Genomic DNA, 17,640 nt, shown 5'->3' with positions numbered 1-17,640 from the left:
CATTAGTAAAATCCATATTAAAATGGAGGAAGAGAATCAAGTCGTGGATCGTGAAGCTATGAAGGATGAAAATGACGAGCAATATGGAAAAAGTAAAAGGTAATTGAGTCAATTTTTATTCCTCACATGCCTGACTTTCCAATTTTATCATTCCCTCTAAGAGTGATGAGGCGATTATTGATTTTTGAAAACCGGCACAGTATACACGTCCAGGCACAACACCCTGTTCAGGCAGCGGGCTTAACTTTAATACTCGTCAATATATATCACGTTCCTGCGGTCTTGCACGTATCAATTTTTAGAACATGCTTGCTAAAGAAACTCATTGATTTTACGAATTCGCAACCCCGCTAGGTTATAATTAAACACTCTCTGATGAATGATATAGACAATGAATCATGATTTTCTAGCCATGCATGGCGATTCATTATGAAAATGACAGAAATTAATTGTATTTTCATTTAATTTAGTTTTTGAAATGTGCAAAATTCCATTTACAAGGCTTAATTCCAAACTTTTTCTTCCATTTTTAGAAATATTTCGATTTTATCTGTTGAACTTTTTTTATAAAATGAGAATCTCTCGAAGGTCATAACCTATTTAAAAAATTAATGAATGTAAATTTATTACAAATATATGTTAAAAAAAATGATTCGACGTCTTTTAATATAAATTTTCAGCTTAGTTTGATTTAAATGAACTGTATAATTCAAAACCAGAATTAATTTTTTCTTTGAGAACATATTGGAGCATTTTCGAAATGTTGGAAATTTTCACGCTTTCCTTTAGTTCTACCTGCCAACGAGTCACTTTTTTTTAAAAAAAAAAAGGTCTTTCAAAATATTGCCTCGTTTTCTTTTTCTAGGACTTTATTTTTTTTTTATTTTAATCTTGCTGCAATGCAACATTTAAACTTTTCAAAATTGTACACTTCTATATCGATATCTTTCGCAAATCAAAAGGAATAATTTCAAATGGAAATTTCTAAAAAAAAGTTGTTGATTTGAATATGTTTTAAGTTGAATTATGGGAAACTATCTTATTTTATTTTTGGCTTTCAGTGCTAAAAAGCGCAATCGCAAGAAGAAAAACCAGACCGCGAATTCGGTAGAAGATCAAGAATCGGGAAGCCGGGACGACATGGTCATTCCCAATACATGTAATGTTTCAATTAAAGACATCCAAATGGCTATGGATGCCTTCAATCTTCAACAAAAACCTGCCAAAACGCAAGAGGAAGCATTGCAAAAGCCTTATCAATTTTGGAGCACGCAACCAGTACCAAAAATGGGTATATAAAATGTATTCATAAAGTTTTTTATACCCAAGAATATTTTGAAAATGAAATAGCCGACCATAATCGTTTGTAAACTGTCTGTTTCATTGATGCAATTAGAAAGAGGAATAGTATCATTGATAATAATTATTCTGATGCATCCAATTTATTTTATTAGAAATCTCATACGGTAAAGTTGTAGTTAATTTTTCAGCAAAAAAAGCCAAAACCCTATTCATTAAAATTGCTTCATTCTTGATTTTTAAAATTTTAATTATAAAATGGAAATTTTAGGATGTAGGTTCTGTTATTTTCAGATAACTAGAGCACAAACAGGAGCGCGATTATTTTTTTGTTGCACGCAATTTTTAAATTAAAAAAAAATTAATATTAATAAAAAATGGTTGTATTTCATAATAACTATTATCTGAACTAATAAAAAAGAAATGCAAGAAGTTACATGATTTTTGTCTAAATTAATATTTATGTTAAAAACGATAAAATGCTATATTGTTATTTAAAATATAAGGATTTTTTGATTGAAAATGGACATTTTTACGGAAAAATAAAGAAATTACATAAAAAATTGTTTCCGATTGTAAATCTTTTTTGAAATCTATACCGTTTTCCGGTTAAAGCGCCAATAATACCAAAAATTTTGAATTTATTGATTTTGAATGACAATATGAAAAATGAATGACTGAAAAAATGAAATATACCAATTTTTAACGAAAATCCCTAACATTACATAACAAAAAATTTTCTATAAATTTCTTATATAAAATGTAATTATTTTCGTTTAAAATAGCCGATTTTCGGATTGAAAAAAACTTTAAATTGTTCAAAAATTGTAAACCTATATCGATATTTCCGTGAAAACTTCTTGCCTAACATATTGACCTACAATTGTGCAAAAATGTGCAATCTTTTATAAAATCTAATTTCTTGTTTTAAAAAAACCGTTGCCCGTCAAAAAAATTGATCATATCCAAAAATTGTTTCAAAATTTGTAATTGTCCTTTGATATCTATGCTGATTTTCAGTGAAAACAGCGAGCATAACCTTAAATTTTTAACCAAAAATTATCATCATCTTTGAAATCCAATGATTTTTTATTAAAAGAACAAATTTCCGGTATGAAACGCCAAAAATACCAAAAATAGTTTTAAAAACTGGTGACTTTATTAATCTGAAATTTAACATCCTGATGAAGTATCACGATTTTAGTTTTAAAATATCAATTTTTTTGTGAATCGCTGATGTAAACTAAAAAATAAATTAAGCACTATTTTCCGTGTAGAACCCGAACATAACCTAAAATTGTTGGAAATTGGCAATCTTGATAAGGATTTTTATTTAAAAATGCTAATTTCCGGCAAAAAACCCCAACTTATTAAAAATATGAAGTCCTCTTTATTATTTTATATTAAACTTGTTTTAATAAAATACTAATTTCTAGAAAAAATCGCGAACCTAAAACAGCTATAATATTTTCATTAATTTATTTGATCATTTGAAAGTTTTAATTTATCCCAACAAGATTATTAAAAAGGACAAATGTCTCTCAAATCGTATAATGTTTGCTACGATTTTATTAATTAAAAGGAGTTATTTATAGTTTTAATTTTCAAAATTTCAAATTTAAGATATAAAACAACTTCAAGTTATGGAAAGCAATGACTGAGAGATTTTGGAAACATATTCTTACACTACTTTTTTTACATGGATTAAAAATGTAAATTAATCGTGAAAATGCCGTTATACATATTCTTATAAGGCTTCATTTAAAGCTTAATTGTTTAAATTTTTATTTATTAATAAAGTTTAATGAATTTTTAAAGGCAAGTGTTTAATGTTTAGATTTAAGTTAAAAGTACAATTTCGGACGAACGGGAAACTAATATTTAAACAAACTAGCTATAAAAAGAGTTTTTTTATTATTTTAATGCATAATAATTATCAAAAAATATCATGAAGAGAAGAAAAAAAATTTCGACGCTAAAATTTTTACTAAAATTTAATTAAAGTTCTTTTATCACTGTATAAAAAAAAGGAGAATTTGATCAAATCGTTTTATCACAAAGTGTATTTGATATTTTAAAGAATTTTTTATGTGATAACCCCATTTTCGGGGAAATATTGGTTATCTAGTTCTGTACTGCCTCCCAAATATTTCCATATTTTAAGTACTAAATTTTATTGCAGTTAAAAGGGCCAAATTAAACAAAAATGCATATTTTAATTAATGAAACACTTATAAGTACAGATATTTAAAATATGGCAAGATATGAGAAATTGGCTACTAATGGTTCACTGACCAAAAATCCTATAAAAAGAATGCAATAGATATTTTTTGATTTAAAAATACTTATGCCCTTAGTATCAAATGATATTGAATCCCGTACATTTTGTTTTAATTCCTTGAAATTATTTAAAATGCTTCTTTATTATTGAAACCTGTTGAAATTAATTGAAAAATTTATGGATTAGGGTCCCAAAAATCAGGGTGGCCGCTGGACCGGGAAACCGGGAATTTTCTGAGACCGGGAAATGACAGTGAATTTATTCCTTGAATGAGAGTTTTACGAATTTTCAGAAGAAAAATTTGCCCAAATTTGATTTCAACAGTTTTGTAAACAACTGAAGTATAAAAAAAACTGAACAATCATTGATTCGATAAAACGATTCTAAATCCATTCAAAATTTGAGAATTTCCCGATTGTAACTGCTTGAATTTAAAAGTCTTAATGCGAATTGAGACTAATATAATATCATTTATTCTGATCATTTTATTTTTAAATAACCATTTTAATGATTCATCAATAAAATGTTTTTAATTCAAAGTTTAAGATCTTCCTTTATATTATTTTTCATATCAAATTGAATAGATAAATTTATTAATATATTATTTTTATTAGGTTTCTTAGCCATTAAACTTTCACTGTTTTACATAGAATGCTTTGACTCTGTAGAATTTCGAAGAGCTTTTTGTAAGTGAAATTGTTAAATTTTGATGTATGAATAGCAATTGAACACTTATTATTTGTGAACAAAATTGGAGTAGTTGCAAGAGATAATTCATAGTTTTGAAACGATTCCAAATTAATTAAAAACTTGAAATGTCTTCAAGTAATTGAAACGAAGTGAGTTAAAATTTTTTTTTATAACTTATAAATAAATTTTAAAATTAACCGAATTTTTCCTACAACTTTTGTAAAATCCTTCAAATTAAAAAAAAAAAAAAATCTTTAAAATCTTCCAGATTCTGTTTTGATCATTTTGGAAATCTCTTAAAATCTTTAAATTTTCTGTTACAATAATTCTTCAAAATGAAAAATCGTTTTCAATTTTCCTAGGAATCTTAAGAAAAGGTTTTTATTCTTTTTAAGCCTTTCACAATTTTAAAAAAGTTTCTAAATTTTTTCGTTGAAATCAGCAAAAATCTGCATTTTGTTTTAAATTCGGCTGTGAGTATTTGCACTAAAATTTCGGTACGAATAACCCAATTTTTTCTGGTCACAAACTTCTTGTAAATGATTTGAAATCGTTTCAAGTTCTACATGTAATTTTGATATTTTTAAAACTTCTAAATATCTCTTAAGATTACTCTATTTTTTTCTACAAATAATAAGTGTTCCTATTGTTATCTATAAATTCAAATTTGAATGATTTTTTTTTATTTGCAGGATTTTCTAAAAGTCGTAGGAAAAATTCAATTCATTTAAAAATATATTTAAACGTTTCGAAAAAATTTCAGCAATGATTTTAAATGTGGAAAAATATAAAACCACGTCTAAATTTTTCAATGTATTAAAATCAATTTTTTTAAGTTTTTGAAAGGATACTTAAACTATTTAAAATGAAAATAATTTAAATTCTAATTTTAAAAATTGTTAATTTAAAAAAAATAGTTTTAATTTTTTAATTTTTCTAGCTTAAAATTACTTAAAAAAGATTATTTTGAACATTTTTAAAGTTCATTACTTGATTCTTTAATTTAGAATATTGAAAATGTTAACGTGGATTTATATTTTCGGAATTTAATCTGAATCTTTGAATTCTATCATTTATAAAAGTTCTAAATTTACAGTTTATCTGCATTTCATAAAAAAAATTTCAATTGAAAAGTGTTAGTAGCTTCCATTTCATGCGTGTAAATTTTATTTGTTGTTTATTGCTTTAAATTAAAAAATGTTACAATAGAGTTCGATTTTTTTAATTTCATTGACCATCAAAAATGTTTGCGAATCAGGAAAAAACCGTGAAATGACCGGGAATTTTTTTCTTCGATTAAAGCGGCCACCTTGAAAATCTTTTAACATATTTTGCAAATCCTAGAAATCCCCTAAAAATTTTGAAATTTTTAGAAATTACTTGAAATTCTATGAACCCCCTCGAAGTCTTTAGAAATATCTCAAAATATTGTGAAATACTTTTGAAGTCCTTAAATCTTTTAAAATACTTTGAGGTATCTAAAAATCTTTTGAATTCCCTTGAAATATTTTTAAATCCATTACAAACTTGTCAAAATCGTTAAAAATATCTCAGGATCCGTTGAAGTCTTGTATAAATAGTTAAAATTCTGTTGCTGCGAAATGGCTTGAAATATGTTTAAATTCTTTGAAAATATCTAGAAATAGTTTGAGATGTAATGTGAAAGTTTTTCAATCACGTGAAATATTTTTAATTCCTGGAAACCCTAGAACATCTTCGTAATCTTTGAAATTGTTCGAAAATTTAATCATCTAAAGGTATCTCATAACATTATTAGAAATCTTAGAAATATTAATATCTGGTACGATCACATAGGGGAAAATTCACAAAAGATTTGATTTTTGAATTTCAAAAATGAAATTAAGTGTTATTCTCTTATTAGCAAAGTAGGTCATTTATTTATTTTTTTTTTTTTTGCTAGAACAATGAAATATTTCACGACCACAACAATCACAAATTGAAACTTCACAACAGATTTCATTTTTAAATTCCAAAAACAACAAGTAGTGCGAGATTTTCGGGAAATTTCGTTACACCACTTTATTTCATGAAAAATTGTAAATTTTGTTTTTCGAATTTTATTTATATCGTATTTATGTATCTTTAATCTTTATAGAGATACAATGATTAGAAAAGTCTTAAAATTTGACACATTTCAGTCAATTTTCTCCTAACAAAAGTATTAGATCTTTTTAATATTAATATATTTTTTATAATATTTTAATATTCCACAGCAGATGTATAGTTTAGTGAAAAAGATAATCCATGCCGCCCCGATCTCCTCTATTTACTGTCTAATTCCTGGTCGGCCGTTCCCAATATCTTTAATAAATGGGCAACTGTATTTCCAAATTAAAATATAGCTAAAATAAAAGTATTTTCCGTTAACTAGAATTTAAAGAAGGGAATTTTAATAATAAAAAGATTCCTTTGTTAATCGCAGATGAGAAAATAGTTTGTAACGAACCAATTGAAGCAGACAAAACGACCATCCGAGCAGAGCCTTACTCTCTACCAGCGGGTTTCCAATGGGATACGTTAAATCTCGATGACCCTTTGGTTTTGGCCGAATTGTACGCCTTGCTGTCAGAAAATTACGTCGAGGATGACGATGCGATGTTTAGGTTCGATTATCCACCAGACTTCTTGAAATGGTTAGTAAATCTCAATTATTTTTTAAAATATTATATGTTCGAACAGTGCTACATTTATACTAGAGGCCAAAAAGAGGCTTTGCATTTTTTTATTATCACAAAACACTTATGTTTTCACTTGTATTTCTTTTCTTTTGTCACGTCTGCAAAAAAAACTAGTGATGAACATTGAAATGGTGCGGTTTTTTATGGCGTCGCTGTGGTTTAAAATATTATATCAGGGTGTCTGCCAGTGTAAAATTGAATAACAATGGTTCATTATTTGCAAAATTAACTTTATATTACTGTATTTAATTATCTTATTTATAAATTTTTTTACATTTTTAATTGATTTTTGTATCTCACCGTTTAAGTATTCTTTTTTTTTTTGTTGAAAATTATGTTTTTCAGTTTAAAATTCGTTCTATTAGTATAAAATGAATCTTCCGGCTTGAAAAATAAGCTTTTTGTTTAAAAATTCAACAGTTTGTTCACAATTTTTTTTGTCTTCACTGAAAAATTTTTTTTTTTTTGAAAAGCCTTTTTTTGTATAATTCCACTGTTTTTTTTTTTATAAAAAATTTAAATATTTTTTGTTTGAAGTAAGTACTAAATTTTTCGTTCAGAATTAGTTGAATATAAATTACTTTATTTGAAAATTTAACTATTTTTTGAAAAATTAGTTCGTATTTTATTTTTTGTTATTGGAACTTTTTTTTTATATTAAAAATTTAACTACCAATTGAATATTTCATCATTTCATTTGAAAATTTATTTCTTTCGTTAAACATGAATTTTTAAAAGTAAAGGTTTAACTAATCATTTTTTTGTTTATCATTCTTAATTTAAAATTCGTCTTTTTTGGTTTGAAAAATAGTTATTTATTTTATAGTTATTTTTAGGTTAAAAATGAGTATTTTTAACAGAAAATGTGATTATTCCCATTGCATATTCCATATTTTTATTTGAAAAAATAGCTATTTACTTTTTGGTCCACTGTTCCATTTTAAGTTTCATCATTTTAGTTGAGAATTCATCAGTTTGGTTCCAAATTAATTTTTTAATTCGAAAATTCCTCTTTTTGATTGAAAATTTAGTTATTTCAGTTAAATATTGATAATTTCAGTCGAGATTTCATATTTTTGCTTCAAAATAAAACCTTTTGATTGAATTTTAAACTATTTAGTTAAAAATCCATCTAGCTTGTTGAAAATTCAATATTTTTCTATACGTGAAAAGTCAGGAATTTAAATCGGGATAAATATGCACTGAATTTAAGTTCTTATAAAATAATATAAAAATTTGTTTGAAAATGTTTCAAATTATGGAACTTTAGAGACTTCCGAGTTCATTGTTTTAAAAAATGTGAAATATTTGAATGGCTCCTGACTACGAAAAATTATACATGGAAAAACCGGGAATTATCAGTTATTTTTTTCATGATTTGATTAGTAGATACCCTGCGTATAGTTTTTTTTTCTTGTCCAGTTTGCAATCGAAAAAAAAGTAATGAAAGTCGAAAAGGAGCGGCAAATTTGAGAGTGTCCTAGGTCGGCTTCAAACCTAAATCCAGCTCTGTATTCGAATACATATTTTGAATGTACATGTTCTAAAGAAGTAACCTTCAATATAAAAAAATGGATAAAAATATTTAATTATAGAATTCCTGAAAATATAACCAAGAATACAACGACCAAATTATTATTTATTTTTCATTTTTATTATTATGAAATCACAATTAAAAAAGGAATATTTGTAAGTAATATTTTATAATTTTTTATAGTAATTTCATAATAATAAAAATAACAAAAATAAAAATGACGAAAGAAATAACAAAAAGGAAGGGGATTTGGTTGGTCGCCTCCTTATTTTTCTTTCCTCTTTTTTTCCAAAAACATTTATCTTTTTTAGGAATTTTTTTTAATGAGGATCTTTTTTTTAATTGAATAGAGGCATATTTTATGGTGGTTTTCCAAATTTGGTCGTTAGATTCTTGGTTTTAGTTTAAGGAATTCTATCAATTAACTTGATTATTGGACGTGAAATATGATTTTAAATTTGATTCTAATCTAATTTACATTTCTTAAATTTTAAATTATTTATAATAATTTCAGGGCATTGCAGCCTCCTGGTTGGTGCAAAGAATGGCACTGTGGTGTTCGTGTGTGTAAAAGCACTCGACTGGTAGGATTTATTTCTGCAATTCCAGCTAATTTGCGAGTTTACGAAAGGTAGTTTCCATTTTATCATAAAATATCATTTTAACGAGCTTAACCTCATAGTTGCTCCTCTCTATATGTGAAAATAAAAGCAAAAATTGAATTTTCAGCACTCAAAAAATGGTGGAGATCAATTTTCTCTGCGTGCACAAAAAGCTGAGGTCGAAAAGAATGGCCCCTGTTTTAATTCGTGAAATCACGAGGAGGGTAAACCTCCAAGGAATCTTCCAGGCTGTTTACACTGCTGGTGTTGTATTGCCCAAACCGATTGCCACTTGCAGGTAAAGTGCGATTAAAAACAAACTTAAATGATGTAATTAGTTCTTTGAAGAATACTGCTAAAAAATAGTACTCAAGTTGGTTTTTCTTTTTGTTGTTTTTTAATAGTATTTACACTTTATTTTCACTACGAATTTGTCTAAAATCTTTATTTGACCAGAGGAAAAAATCTTTCTTACATTTGGTTTCAACAGTTTTTCAAAATAATTAGTTGAATTATCTTTTTCCATTCTGATATCATTCAGCTTACAATGCCTAATTAGGAAATCTTTCGCTTACCAAATTTTCCATTTTAGATTAAATTTCGAAGCGTACATTTTTCATTTAAAGAATTTTAAAATGCAGTTTTAAATACTTAAAAAATTACAAATTAAAAGCGTTTGAAATGGACATTTTTGGATTTAAAAAATGTTTAGTTATCAACTAAATATACATTATAATGATTTTTAAAGTGGGACAGTGCTTTAAGGATTAAAAAGTGAATCGAAGGCTTAGTAGTTAAACAAATGTAAACGCCCAATTAAAACTTTATAAACTATTTAACATTTTAAAATAATATGAAACCAATATATTCATACATAGACTTTTATTTAATTAAAAATATTGTTATAGTCTAAAATTTAAATTTTTAAGTCAAGAAAAAGAAAATTTTCCTAATATTTAGAAATATTTAACTGTTCATTCAGAATCAGCATTTATAAATCAAATATTCAAGACTTAATAAAAAAAGTGAACTTTAAATGTTACAATTTTAATTGTTCTATTTAAAGAATTTGAATTTTTAAGTAAAATGTTTGAATTTTGTTGTATAAATACATATTGAACACTTATTATAACTAGAAAAAATTTGAGTTAAAGAGATGTTTAGAAGTTGTTAAAGGGTTCAAAATTAAATAAAAATTTGAAATCATTTAAACGAAGTGTCTACGTATGCCGACAAAATCCGGCTATTCGTACCAAAATGTCCATGCAAATAATTTGAAACAAAATATAGATTTTTGCAGATTTAGAACAACAAATGTAGAAGATTTTTAAGAATTGTGAAAGGCTTCAAAAATAAATCTGGAAGTTTTAAGGAAAATTTCGAATCATTTTAAAAGAAGTTTAGAAGTTCTAAACAAATTTTAAACATAATTTAAATTTTGAAAAAATGTAAAATAACATGTAGACCTTTGAAGATTTTGAAATAAAATTTATGAGCTTGTTAAGAATTTTTAAACTATATAAAATAAAATGAATTCAGCTTGTAATTTAAAAAGCCTTCAGTTTATAAAAAAATGTAATCGTACAATTTTTAATATTTCTACCTTTAAATAGCATAAAATGATTTGCAGCTCAGTTTTTATTACTTCAAACAGACAAAATTTTAGCTTCAGAGTGCGATTTTTTTAATTTCATTGACTGTGAACAATGTTTACGAACCGGAAAATGACCGAGATTTTTTTTTATTAAAATGGTCAACCTGAATTATTTGTATGTGAATCTCACAACTTTAAAAAAATGTATAATATGAACTCTTTTTTTAGCGTTCTGATGAGCCTATAATATTACAGCGAAATGTATTAACTTTTCCAAAATAAACATTCTTCATCTCACAACCTCTAAAGCTCAAGGCCTATTGCCAGAGGAAAAAATCATTTTAGTATTATATAATTAGACCAGTCAACAATTTGTTTACTTTTTTTTTCTCTTTTTGTGCTCAGGTATTGGCATCGCTCTCTAAATCCTAAGAAGCTAATCGAGATCAAGTTCTCACATCTCTCTCGCAATATGACAATGCAAAGGACTCTGAAATTGTACAAACTTCCAGAAAATCCAAAAGTTCCAGGATTCAGAAAACTACTTCACACGGATGTGCCGCAAGCTCACAAGATTCTATGTGACGTAGGTTCGATCAGTTTGTATTAGTTTAGACGTGTTTTATTTACTAGTCAAACTTTTTACAGATTTTTTTTATATGATTCTATTTGTATATAATTATATTATATGATTATATGACACTATTGTCTCACAGTAGTCCGCTAATGCCTCTAGTTCTTACGTGTCCTTGAAAAATGTTTTTGAACTTGACTCATTAACACAAATAAGTTGTCCGCCCTGACTCATTTGAAAAATTTAATTTTAAATAAAGAACCGTTAAACTAACGACAAAATTTGAATTTACAAAAAAATATTATTATACATATTATTTATTATATAATATATAATACTTAAATCCTCAAACAAAACAGATTAATTTTCCACCAAACATTTGAATTTTCTACCAGAAAATGATAATTTCAACTAAATAGTTTGGTGTCAGTCAAATTTTTATTTGATTAATTTTTAGTTTATATTTTCTGGAATTCTAGAAATGTTGACTTAATAAATGAATTTTTACACTAAAAAATATCAATTTTTAAGAAAACATGGATAATTAATTTGCAAGAAAAACACCAATTTTTTACAAAACAGTTTAAGTTTGTACCGAACAGTTGGATTTTCTACAAAGCAGTTTAATTTTCAGTTGAAAAAATTAATTCATAATGAAAAAATTTCAATTTAGGTTGTGAATCTTGAATGCATTTGGAATGCTTGAAAAAAACTTTATCAAAAAGATCTCTTTTAGATGGCAGTATTTATATGCGTTTTCATATTCTGAATTGTCTACTTAATTGAGTATAGTCAAAGATTGAGTTTCTCAAAGCTCTGTAGGCTTTGAGGTACACATTCTCATCGTGACACTCGCGCTGCGCGCTCGTTTTCCGACAGACATTTGTAAACAGATTTTGTTGGGATTTTTTTTCTCGTAACTTTCGTCATTTTTCCACACATTTTTTTTATTTTATTTTTTTTCAACGTTATTTTTCACGAATAAAACAAAAAGTACGCCTCCTATCAAGAAGTGATTCTTAACGAAGTTGTAGATCGTTTTTGGGATAACCATTTTTGTTAATTCATCTTTTTTCATGTCCTACATAGTTTGTTCACAAAATGGCATTTTTTATTTACCATTATTTTTTGTGCAATCAAAATGTGAAATTTCGATTTTTGAAGAAAATCCAAAAATTGGTTTTGATAATCTTGTAGGGCTTTCGAAAGGAAATAATTTCCTTCTCTTGACTTTTTTTCATATCGTGCGTTTTTCAGCTTCAAATTTTGATTTTCGGTTGATTACAAAAATTTTGAAACCGCTATAACTCTCTGAGAATTTTCTTTTTATCGAAAAAAGTCATGAGGATAAATTGTTTGTTCTTTTTAATACTATAAATATCTATAAATAGAATTTTCAAATTCAGAAAAAAGTGGTCTCAAAATTTTTCAAAATGCGCTCACTTTTTGAATTTTTATCAAAAATAGCCGGTTCATGAACTCGTACTTTCTTTTAGGACATAGAAAAAGTGTGCCAAAGATGAATTTGATGCGTTCATTTTTTCGAGAGTTATCGTGTTTACGGACGGACAGACAGACAGACGCCATCGTAAAAACCTGATTTTCGGATTCAGGGGGTCTTGAAACGTGAAGATCCGTTGAAAAAGTGTGATGTCAAATTTCCGACAATTCTAATACTTTCTCAATCATAAATGATGAGAATGTGAAAATGTAATAGTTAATATTTCAGAAAAAATTTAATTTAAAATAAAAAACAGTTGGATTTAACCCGGAAACAAAAATTGCAACAAAAATTGATATTGTACAAGAACAAAAAAATATCAACGAAATACGTAAACTTTTGACCCAAAAATACGTATTTTCTACAAAATACATCAATTTTCAGCAGACAAAAATTAGTTTTTAACAACAAAATAATTCAAGCAGGGCGTTGAATATTTAGTGAAAAAAGATCAATTCACACCAGAAAATGTAGTAGTTGATATATTAATGAAAAGGTTTTATTTTTTAATAGAAAACAGTTAAATTAACCAAAAAGTTAGAATTTTCAACTAAATATTATTATAATATTATGTATTATATGATACTTGAATCCTCAACCAAAACAGATTAACTTTCCACCAAACAATTGCATTTTTAACCAGAAGGATGTATTTAGAGCCAAAAAGAATTCTTTTTGCTGCCAGAAATTACATATTTCAACTAAATGGTTTTAACAGTGGATGTGTTGTTAGTCAACATTTTATTTGATTAATTTTTAGTTTATATTTTTCTCTTTTCTAGAAATTTTGACTAAAACATTGAATTTTTACACTAAAAAAGTTCAATTTTTAATCAAAAATGGATAATTAATTTCGAATGAAAACACAAATTTTCTACAAAACAGTTTAATTTTGATCCAATTATTTCATTCTTCAACAAAGCAGTTTCATTTTGAGTTAAAAAATTACTTTTTAGCAAAAAAATTATAATTGAGTTTGTGAATCTGGAACCAAAATAATGAACTTTTAAGAAAGTAGTTCAGTTTTCAACCAAGAAATTAAATTTTCAACAAAAAATCTAATAGTTGATATTTCAACAAAAAATTATTTTAATTTAAAATAAACAACAATTTGACTTAACCCACAAAACAAATTTTCAACAAACTACTTAAATCCTGAACTAAATCAGATTAATTTTCATCCAAACAGTTTCAAACAAAAAATGTATATTCTACCAAAAACAAACAATGTTCTACGAAATACAAAAATTTCAACCAGATAGTTGAACTTATTACCAAACTGTTGCAATTTCGAACCAATATTACGAATTTTCTACAAAACAGTTTAATTTCACACCAAGCAGTCGAATTGTCAACAAAAAATGTAATAATTGATATTTAAAAAAAAATTATTTTAATTTAAAATAAAAAAACAGGTAGATTTAGCCAGCATAAAATATTTTCAACAAAATAGTTGAAACCTAAACTTAAACAGATTAATTTTTATCCTAGCATTTTCAAACCAAAAGTTGATATGGTACCAAAAAATAAGAATTTTCAACGAAATACATACATTTTCGACTCAAAAATACGTATTTTCTAGAAAATAGTTGAATTTTCTGCTTATTAAAATCAGTTTTAAAAACAAAACAAAAAATAATTAATAAAAAAGATGAATTTTAAAAGAAAAATTTATTAGTTGATATTTTAACAAAAAAAAAAACATTTTAATTTAAACAGTTCAATTTAACCCTTAAACACAAATTTTTGGACGAAACGTAACATATTTAACAAAATATTTCAATTTTCATGACAAAAAAACGCCTTTTCTTCAAAACAGTTTAATTTTTAACCAAAAAATATGACTGTTTAAAAAAATCATTGAATTTTCAACCACATAATTTAATTTTCAAGCAAGTTATACGATTCTCAATCAAAAAATATAAATTCTGAACCAAGCATTTTGTTAATGGGTTCTATTTATTCAGTTCGCATTTCAGTGGAAAACTACTGAAACCTGCGATAAATAAATTAAAATTTTTATAACTGTAGACTAAAAAATAAAAATTGATATTTATTTTTAATACTTTTATAATATTAGTTTAGAAAACTGCAGATTTTGCTCAAAAATTAAAGTCAATTTTTCAATTCGGACTATACGAAAGTTTAATACTTTAAAAATTGTATCACACTATTTTGACACTATTTACTTTATTAATATTAAGATTTCAAATGATAAACCTTGGTTTTGGTTTCAGGTGTAATTTCTCTCTTATTTTTGCTTCTAGTATCTTGAAAAGTTTGAACTGGCTCCCGTTTTCTCCGAGGACGAGTTCCGACATTGGTTCCTTCCCCAGAACGGTATCATCAACAGTTTTGTGGTGGAAAATGATAACAAAATAACTGACATGGTCAGTTATTACACCCTCCCGAGTTCGGTGATGCATCATCAGACTCACAAAACCTTAAGAGCGGCGTACAGTTTCTACAATGTGTCCACTATCACACCCTGGATTGATCTCATGACTGATGCACTCATCTCTGCGCGTAATGTAAGTTCAAGGTCTTATTTTCCAAAATACTTTAAGGGGGGAGATACCTTTAGAAAGGGTAAAATCAATCAATTTTAATGAATTTTTTTTAAGTTGATAAAATAACTAGATCATTTATTAATTTTAACATCTTTTTCTTACATTGTTACAGTGTAAAAAAACATGTGATTTTTTTCTTTTTTTTACAAAATGGCGACCCTACAGAATATTTCTTAAAGCGTCTGCTCCGAGGCATCGAAAACTGCTGCAGCTGTCAAAATTTATCCATTTATCTCATATAAAAAAGGTTTTTTTTCTTTCGATTACTTATGTGTTAAAGGGAAGGATAAACTTATAAAATAATAAAGTTGAAAATTAAAATTTACATCGGCTGTTTAATCGAAGGTCCAAATTTTCGACCATTTTTTCAACAGTTTTTACCTCAAGAAAATTATTGAATAACCCGATATTTTTAAACTTTTAGGTATATCCTTCCGATAGTACCATAAAGAGAAACCCCTGTAAATTTCAGCCTAATCGGCCAATAAATTTTTAAGTTACAGCACGAGCAGTTTTTGAAAAGACAATTTCGAGATAATCACGTTTAAAGATTCGCCACGGTATAACTATTTAGTTTCAGTGACTTGCCGATCAATCGGCGATTCCGGGTCCACGTAATGAACGTAGTAAACGTAGTAACGCAGTAATCAGCCTTCCCAGAATTTGTGGGACGAAAAAAAAAAAAAATATATATATATATATATATATATATGTATATGTATATATGTTTATGTATATATGTATATATACAAACCTATTGTGAAAGAAACATTGCTCCGACCCAAGCGCTCCGAATACCTGATTTTGACGGTATGGGGACTCTTGACATTTTTGACAATATCTCCATAAATATTTAATATTTTCCTTTTTCCTTTTTACAGTATATTTTAAAAATATTATACATTCAAAATATGAAAGAAAAAAAATCGATTTTTTGGAAATTCTAAAGGTATCACTCCCCTTAAAACTCCAATGGAAATATAATGGAAACCGGGAATATTACAAGACCGAGAAATGACAGTGAAATTTTTTTACCGGGAATTTTAGCAATTAAAAAAAAATATGTCCGACTTTGATTACAACTGTTTTTTCAATAATTAGGTAAATTTTTATCTTTTTCAATTATGATATGATATTTAATGCCCTATTGCCAAATTTAATGATCCACTATTTAAAAAATAACGGGGGTTACGCTAGGTTAACGTTACGCTGACGGAACCCCATGGGAAATAAACGTTGAACCGAGTTCTGTCCTATCACATAATTAAAAGCTCATTTAATGCTCTCTAAAACCACGAAAAATTATTTTTGAAAAGCCACCCCTAATACTGAAAAACCACCCTTAATATAAATTATGCACAAATTGTGAAACTGACCATACTATAATTAAGGACTCATTAAATTTTTATTTGATGCCCCATAGCCCAATTTAATGTTTCACTATTTTTTTTCAACCCGGGGGTTACGTCAGCTTACTGTTAAGCCAGCGTAACACCTGGTTTTTAATAATTAATGAGTCCTTAATTATTCTCTAAATTCGATCCAGTAAGAGACGTAGATATAATTAAAATCTCCTTAGCGTGCAGCCAACATAATCCCTATTTTTTCAAAAGCAGAGGATTATAATTGCTTAAAAGGCATAAAATTAATTTATATTAATAATTTAATTAATAATAATAATTTATATTAAGCCCTTTATTATGGTATGGTCAGATTTACAATTTGTGCCTAATTTATATTAAGGGTGGTTTTTCAGTATGGAGTTCCGTCAGCGTAACCCCCGGTTTTTTTTTTTTTAAATAGTGGATCATTAAATTTTGCAATAGGGCATTAAATGATTAAATGATTCGAAAATGTGATTATGTCAGCTTAACATGCCTTAATTAATAACTTTTTAAATTGAATTTTTCAGGATTAAAAAGTGAATATTTGATTTGACAAGATGATTCGAAATCAGTTTAAAATTTTAGTATTTACAGATTTTGACGTTAGAAATAAACTATTTGAATCGGAAAGTTTCTTTAGTTTCAAAAAAATTATTGACCGATTGAAACATTAAAAACTTTGTTAAATTTTATAAAATTAAATTAAAGAAACGAATTTTTTAGTTTATTTTAAAATCGAAATATATATTAAGGATTAACAAGTGTATAATAATTAATTTTTCAAGTCGATTCGGAATCAGTGCAAAATTCAAGAATGTCTAGATTTTAACTCTAAAAATTAAACTTTTAATTGGAAAGTCTTAGTAGTTAAACAAATGTAAACGCCCGATTGAAACTTCATCAACTACTTT

The 17,640-nt window shown here is 26.5% G+C and overlaps 1 protein-coding gene across 1 annotated transcript in view; it reads left to right on the top strand.

Annotated features, from left to right (window-relative positions):
• Window positions 1-17,640, top strand: part of LOC117181906 (glycylpeptide N-tetradecanoyltransferase 1) — a 25,673-nt gene continuing 8,033 nt past the window's right edge. The window contains exons 1-7 of the mRNA XM_033374926.1: window positions 1-99; window positions 1,062-1,291; window positions 6,714-6,924; window positions 9,018-9,134; window positions 9,233-9,403; window positions 11,105-11,285; window positions 15,042-15,305. Coding sequence (XP_033230817.1) covers window positions 23-99; window positions 1,062-1,291; window positions 6,714-6,924; window positions 9,018-9,134; window positions 9,233-9,403; window positions 11,105-11,285; window positions 15,042-15,305 — 1,251 coding nt within the window. The 5' untranslated portion in view covers window positions 1-22. The remainder of the gene's footprint in view (window positions 100-1,061; window positions 1,292-6,713; window positions 6,925-9,017; window positions 9,135-9,232; window positions 9,404-11,104; window positions 11,286-15,041; window positions 15,306-17,640) is intronic.

This window comes from Belonocnema kinseyi, chromosome 10, assembly GCF_010883055.1.
Source record: "Belonocnema kinseyi isolate 2016_QV_RU_SX_M_011 chromosome 10, B_treatae_v1, whole genome shotgun sequence".
Taxonomy (NCBI): domain Eukaryota; kingdom Metazoa; phylum Arthropoda; class Insecta; order Hymenoptera; family Cynipidae; genus Belonocnema; species Belonocnema kinseyi.
This window is presented reverse-complemented; position numbering and strand designations above follow the sequence as displayed.